The 7,589-nt window shown below is 28.3% G+C and overlaps 1 protein-coding gene across 2 annotated transcripts in view; it reads right to left on the reverse strand.

The window, feature by feature from the left end:
- Positions 1–6,984, reverse strand: part of LOC106684292 (minichromosome maintenance domain-containing protein 2) — a 10,015-nt gene extending 3,031 nt beyond the window's left edge. For both annotated transcript variants that reach the window (XM_014426280.3, XM_014426279.3), the window contains exons 1-7: positions 6,772–6,984; positions 5,590–5,827; positions 5,287–5,504; positions 3,889–4,069; positions 1,786–1,912; positions 1,503–1,683; positions 336–486 (exon numbers count right to left, since the gene is read on the reverse strand). In XM_014426280.3, coding sequence (XP_014281766.1) covers positions 336–486; positions 1,503–1,683; positions 1,786–1,912; positions 3,889–4,069; positions 5,287–5,504; positions 5,590–5,827; positions 6,772–6,952 — 1,277 coding nt within the window. In that variant the 5' untranslated portion in view covers positions 6,953–6,984. The remainder of the gene's footprint in view (positions 1–335; positions 487–1,502; positions 1,684–1,785; positions 1,913–3,888; positions 4,070–5,286; positions 5,505–5,589; positions 5,828–6,771) is intronic.
- Between the last annotated feature and the right edge of the window lie 605 nt (positions 6,985–7,589).

Raw genomic sequence — 7,589 nt, forward strand, 5'->3', positions numbered from 1 at the left:
ATCATTCTAAAGTAATTAACAGTAAAAAGAAGAAAATATTAAAATCTGCTATTTTTTTGTTTGGTTTAAAGTATTTGCTATAAGCAGGACAAGTCATCTATTGTACTGATCTAGCTTATAAATTGTAGTAGCCTCCATAACACTCTAATAATCAAAATTGTAATTAATAAATTTTGCTTATGTCTATCATTTTTATGTGTTATTTTGGCAATGACCGATAGATATTAATATCCGGTCGGACCATATTTGATGTAATTTTCTAAATGAATAAAAAAAAAAGTTTAAAATGTCATAATTTCCTAATCATTTAAAAAAATAAATAACATTATTCTCACTTAATTAAAGTCTTAAGTTTATTAACATCTTGCCCGGAATGTTTGTTACAGTTCCAGTACATCCAAACTGCAGCTTTTAGTGAGTAAGTAGAATGACTTTTATCTTTTGGCAATACATGATTGGTAACAGTAACCAATTCACTTTCAACAGCTATAAAAAAAAAAATTAATAATAATAAATGACTCTATGAAATTAAATATAAAAAAAAAAAATAGATATTTCTTAAATAAAATTGAATTACAATATCTTCACCCTCCAACATATTAAGTTAGGATGGTAGAAAAATAAAAACCAAAACATATTATATTTTGGACAAAGATGGTCACGGGCTAATACTACTATTACTAATTGGTCACAGGGAAGATAATAAAATAAACAACCTAAACTATTACAATGCCTGAAGGGTCTTGGCTTCAGTACTTTGAAAGGAAGTACTGTTTCTAGACCAACGGTTATGGCAAGGTATATTGGTCAGAATTCATGCACGACCCCAAGTTTTTCCCAATTAAAGGGTTTATATAGGCTGGGCGTGTCCCAGGAGAGCCTCTTGATGATTGATATAACAGAAAGATAAAAAAAACAAAAAAACAGGAAGCAAAGATGGAAAAAGATTAAAATGATATTTGTAAAAAGAGTGTAACAATTAATTCAGATTACTGAGATTACAAATTTCGAAAAATGTTGCGACACAGTTTTATTAATTTCATTATTAGTTCTTTTTTTAGCATTTCGTATTACCGCTATTAAGTACTACCACTAGAGCAGGATGGCCATGTCATCAACAGGTTGTCAACCTATTCTTGCCAAAGCGAGATAATTCCATGGGTTCATCCAAATCAAACTGCACTACTTTTAGTTCTGAGTTCTCATCTACATCTCTTCAGTTCCAGGTATAATGAATCAGTGAAAATAACAAAACAAACAAATTCTTACTGGATTTTTCTCTTAAAAATTAGGTACTGTAGTAGCTAAAACAAGCTTAATTGATACGAAATTCACAAATTGAAAATTTCTAATTATACTATAATCACTAATTTAATAAGAACATATATGTTAACTTACACTCGCAATGCTCGCTCAAAAAGGATAAAAAACAACTCAGTTTAAGTATCCAATACAAAATATATCTATTATTGATAAATATACTAAGCATTAATGAAGATTACCTGTAGTAACAAATGACAAAGCAGTAATATTGTCATGAACAAGACAAACTCCATAAGACGCTAAAAGAAGACTTGTTGAGCTTGATGGTGAAAATATAGCTCGAGGACTGCAATACCAAGCATCCATCATCAATTTACCACAATCGCCAAGAGCTAGAATCGGAACTGGGCTCTTGCTACACTAATTAATTATTGAAGAAATAGGTATTTAATTATTATACAAAAGCTTTGTGTTAATATTTATTCACAATGAGTATAATGTAAATTACGAAAGAAAACTTACAATTGATCCAAGACTAAGAAGTAAAGCAGTCTTTAAATGAAGAAAAGCAGAGAGAGGGTAAGAATCTCCTGGAATTATAGATGAAAAGGCTGTCACTAATGCCCAAGGAGAGTCATATGTGTTCTCTCTAAAGTGTCAGGGATTTGAAGAAAAAATTTAAGAAAACAATTTAAAAAAAAAGGTTTTATGTGAACTTCCAGTTATTTTTTCACGATGAAATATTTCACTACGATACCGAAAATGTTTCTAAAATATGGTTAGTTAATAAGTTAGCAGTGACGAGAGAGAAGCGCCAGCATTTTTTTGAGTTCTGCTCTTTCCTCCAAAGTTCCCCAGGTAATGTAAATAGGAATGATTGTTTTTAAGATATCATTTTACTTTAAATTAATATTTTTTTTTTTTTATTTCTTATTTTGTAATTATTTAATTTCTATATTTATAAGTATGATGTGAATGAGGTCTATGATTTCTATTACCATTATCCCAATATAACACAGAATGTAACATTACACAATAAATAAAAAAGGTAATAAGTAATGGATTAGATGAGTATGCTTTATTTATTTTTTTCATTCTCAAAACTGCAATGCCAGTTAATAATTAAAAATCATTAATAATTATCATATACCTATAAAATGTAACCTCATAAAACACAAAGGATATATAGGGGGAACTTATTTTATCCCATATATAGAGGGGTGTTCGTTAAGTAAGAATAAATTTTACACTAACAAAAAAATGAAATAATGTACATACGATATTTGTAGTTTATTCTCAGCATAATATATTTTTTATATTAAATAGCAGGTCGGCCTGGTGGTTACAAGGTTGATATAAACGTTACATTCAGTATAAACTTTCAGTATACATTCAGTATAACATTCAGTATAAACTTTTCAAATTTAATAAAAATTATAATTTAACTCAAAATTAAACGTTTACTTATTTTTTATTATTGCACTAAAAATATTTTCCAATGTTTACTTAAGAAACACTGCAGATTATTACACAATGGTGTATCATTCAATTATTATTATACCAGTAAATATAAAGAAATTCTCGAGTCTTATCAAGTTTGAAAAAAATTAAAATTTGGATAATATTATTATTGAATTGCGAGGGTCATTGTGGAATGACTTTGAATTAGCTAACAATTAAGAAAAGCCATAGTCAGCCGACAGTTTTATTAAAAATTCTGTGGGGGGGGCCTTTTTTTGTCATTACATTGTCTGTTAAGAGAAAGTGAAAACAAGCTTTATTGCTTCATTTAATAGGCAGCTGTTCTGTTTTAACGTCATATATAAACAAATATTTAAATTAAATAAATTTGTACCCCTACTACTGATGAAGGGTGCAGTACTTCGTAAGGAAGTACCAACTGTTATTAGACCAACATTTGTGCAAGGAGGAGATATGGTCAGAATCGCAATGGTCTGCCAGATTTTCCCCAATTAAGGGTACTCACTTTATGAGGCTAGGTGGACCCTGGAGGGCTTCCAAACCCATATGGTTGACTCACAGGCTACAGTAACAGAATAAATAATTATCTGTCACAACTGGATCCCTGGAGCTAGCAGCACAATGCCTTATCACTGAGCTATTCCGTTCCCCAAACAATTATTTATGACAGAAAACAGTGCAATCAATATTTTAAATTGCAAATATTGTAATAAGTCAGTTGTGTGTATGAAATGTACTTTGAACAATTGATATTACACAGCCCATCAGTAATGCAGAGGTTTATCAACAGCATAACAATACAACCTATTTTCGTAACTCTGGTTAAAGTCTAGATGATTTTATGCCTATAAGATAACCTTTTTCATTTTTTTTTTTTTTTGGCAAAATGCATTCTCTATCAGTTAAACTCAGATTTTTATTATTCCACCTTATATGTAAAATAAAATATTACACAGTGATCACTAAAAACTGTTTTAAATAATAGAGAGATAATGTTATCTAATATATACAAATACTAAAATTAAATCAACATCCAGAATGACAGCTAGATATTCGGCGATATTAAGGGATTGGCCCTACACAGGACTAAACACCTAAAAATCTAACAAATCAAAAATAAAGCAAAAAAACAAGAAAACTTACTTAATGGTTGATATGAACTGAGAAATTTTTGATGGAAAGGGGGGAGGAGCCAAGTTTGATATTGCCCTTACCAAAGGGTCAGGTAACATTGGTTGGACCCCCCAAGCAACATATTTATCTTTTTCAATTGTTAATGCAAGGTTATATCTAATTCCTATTTCAAGACTTGTAAAAAGTTCATCTGGAAAATAAAAATAAATAAAATAAAGTATATTATATACTTTTAGGTTTAAAAAGTAACATTATATTTTATTCATAACTGCTAGAGGAATGAAGTGACTTTTGGTAAAAAGCTGTCACAATTTTTATTTTTCAAGCATCTAACTATACGGGCTACTAAGCTTATGGACATTACCGTGATAATCAGATTCATCTTCTTACAAAGTAGAATACAGAATGCAGACCAGGTTCTATCATTACTATAAAATTATGTTTCAAAGCAGAGGATGAGAGGAAGATTAGTAAGTCAAATCATTTATATTTATTTTTTATAATAATAGTGGATAAATCATTGGCTATACATATAACCAGTGAGAAGTTTCGTTTTGAGAAGGAGGGGGACATAAACAAGATAAAAAGTGTGAAACATCTTTTTAAAATAAGTCCATGTTAGGGCAAATGTATAAAGGTCTTCATGAGGACCAGGCAAAACATGATATAACCATGAAAATATAAAAACAACAAATATTAAAAATAGATAATGTATGCAATACATTGGATTATATACATAAATTCATATTCTCCCATGTACTATATCTATATCTATTATTTGTTGCTTCTATACTTTCATGGTTGAATTTAGTTTAATATAGAACCAACAATGACTTCAAACTTCAAAATAAAAAAACAACAACAAAAGAACAGGAAATTGCATGATAAATGTAAAAAATCATAGGGATCAGTAAAAGAAAGAGTTTTCAAAAATTACTGTGCAAATTTATTACTTAAAAATTGTACTTAAATCAGGAGAGAACTAATTACATATTTTGTCCAATGAACTCTAAACTTATGATGTAAATTATTATATTTGAGTATAATAAAAAGAAATAATTCAAATATTCAATGATTAGACTAGGCATTGAATAAAAGAAAAATATAAAATCGAATATAGAATGATAAAAATAAAATTAAAGTAGAGTGAAAAAAAAAGATAATGAAGATATATAATTATGATTTAATTCAAAACATTACAACTGATTATATAAGGCACTACAATCAATGAGGTCAAGTGTATTTAATGAATTATAAAAGTTGTTCATTATATTTATTTTTATCAGTCCTTTCTCTTCTTTTTGATATTAATTGTTTAGAGAAAACATATTTGTTTAAATATGAATTATACTGAACAATAGTCGTCCAGATAAATAAATTTTACAGTAGAACACAAATCAAACATACCTCTCAATTCTACCATAATACATTGTGTTCTCGTGTATTCCTTTGATGGCTGTAGAAAATTCGGGTTAAGGAAGAGTCCATAAACTTTCTCACCGGAGAGTCTTGAACGAGCAATCTCTATAAGCTCTTTACCACAGTCGGAACATTTGCCATTCTTTTTTAAAATTTTCCCTTTTTTTAAGCATGTGGTATATTTACATGTGAAAGATATATCTTGCCTTTTAAATTAAAAAAATAAAACAATATTTTTATAAATTTTATAAGAAAATATTAAATGAATTTGTGTTTTTACAAACTACTAACGTGTACTTCTCTACTGGAGTAGTTTTTGCCAATATCCCAGTCTTAGTAAATAACCCACCAGGATTGATATTTTCGCTTTTTATCACAGAAACTAAGTCAGGGAAAGAAGTCAATCGAAATAAAAGATGTACAGTTATGTCTTCCAATTCAGTGAGTACTGCACAACAAGTCTTAACCAAGTCAGTTACCTCTTTTTTGGCAATATTTGGTTCTTCGACCAATAAAGATGCAAATTCTCCTGAATCGTTAAAAAATTCAAATTAGCAACTATATTTGAAGCGCTCAATTGTAAAACATGGTATCTAACATGTTGAAGTTTTTGACATCCTGGATTTTTTCGGACAGACTTAATGATTTTTTGAAAGAATTTTCAGCAATTTTTTTTCCTGCAATTTTAGTGATTTCTGGGCCCTCATTCATAATAAAGCACTAAGTGATACTATCAGTTTTAGAGTTTGTAGTTGGTAAAATTCTGACTTGTTATTTTGTACTATCTAGCTCCTATAATTTAACTAATAGTCAATTTTCATCACACAAAAAAAAATCATAGAGCTTCTACTTTCTAGTTTCTATACTTGTATTTATGAACTAATAGTATTAAATATCATTATGAAACAGGGCCCCAGTTGAAGATAAGGCATTGTAATTAGCAAACATTTTAACATTGTAAATTTTTTCAGTTAACATGGTTTACAACCAAGTATCTCATTTATAAACAGATATTTAAAGAACTTATATTGACAGTAATTGAGAACATGATCAATTGCTTGTTAAAAAAATATTAATGAAATATACAAATATATTTTTACTTTTAATAAACTTAGTTACCAGGAGTTATTTCCTATAAATTAATTTAGAGCATGCTTTAAATAGATGCTTGACTACTTTGTAGAAGTAAATTTTTATAATATATGAAAAATACAATCATTTTACTAGTCACAATCAGTTGAATTTAAAAACAGACTATTAAGTTTATTAAAAAAACATGAAAAGTTCCCTTATTTTTTTTACTTAAATGCTTCAATAAAAGTTATTTTATTTTTATTAATTTATTATAATTAAAAAGTGACACACAAATACAAATTGTACGATGTTATTATTCTTTAAGAAATACAATAATCTAATCATTCAAGGGGGGGGGGGAGTATCCACGTTAAACATGGCATCAAGTTACACTCATACCTGCAATTTCTAAGAGGGTGATATAATCAAATCCTAAAGAAATTCTTAACGGCGGAAAGAAAGTATTATTGAGATTAGCATTAATAATTTCACTCTTTTGTCTAAAGGCACTTTCTTCTATATTACGTAAATCTCCAGTTTTATCAAGAAACTTTACAAGGTTTATTTTCATGTTATGCATTTTTAAATGTTTCAAAAACAAGGCCCAAGAGTAGCAATGGCAACAGTGTTGTTTCTCTTTTAGAAACAAAACAAAATATACAATTACTTTCAATTTTATATTGAAAGTATTTGAGTGTTGATAATCATAATTTAAAAAGAATGAAATATAAAGTGATACGAAAAAAAAAATAAATAGTATTGAATCCTATTTTGTAGATGTCTTTCTCTAAAGCCCCCCCCCCAACTTATCTCAAAATTAGTATATCGATTTGCAGAGGAATAGTCTAAAAGTTTTAAAAAGTAATTTACTTATTTTTATGACTTTTTAATTTTAATTATATTTATTTATTTTTATATGTTTGTCAAACTTTCTTTGACTATAAACGGCATTATTCGAAGAGAATGGACTCTGAATTAATGCTACAATATCGTCATTTAGTAAACATCATTTACCGGTTACAACAGGAATACTGCGGTTTAAACCTATTTAAAATTTATAGAGTTTTGTTTCAAAATAATATTGATCCGAAAAAGTTTTTCGTGAGCAGGCCAATATAACCTTTTGTAATTATAGGTAATCTATTCATTTTTTTAACAAGCTTAGGTTCGTTCTTAGCTAAATTATAATGAGGAGGGTAACAATATTGCAAACTTCT

The sequence above is a fragment of the Halyomorpha halys genome, unplaced genomic scaffold (genome assembly GCF_000696795.3).
Source record: "Halyomorpha halys isolate HHAL.00 unplaced genomic scaffold, Hhal_1.1 Scaffold567.1, whole genome shotgun sequence".
In the NCBI taxonomy this organism is placed as follows: domain Eukaryota; kingdom Metazoa; phylum Arthropoda; class Insecta; order Hemiptera; family Pentatomidae; genus Halyomorpha; species Halyomorpha halys.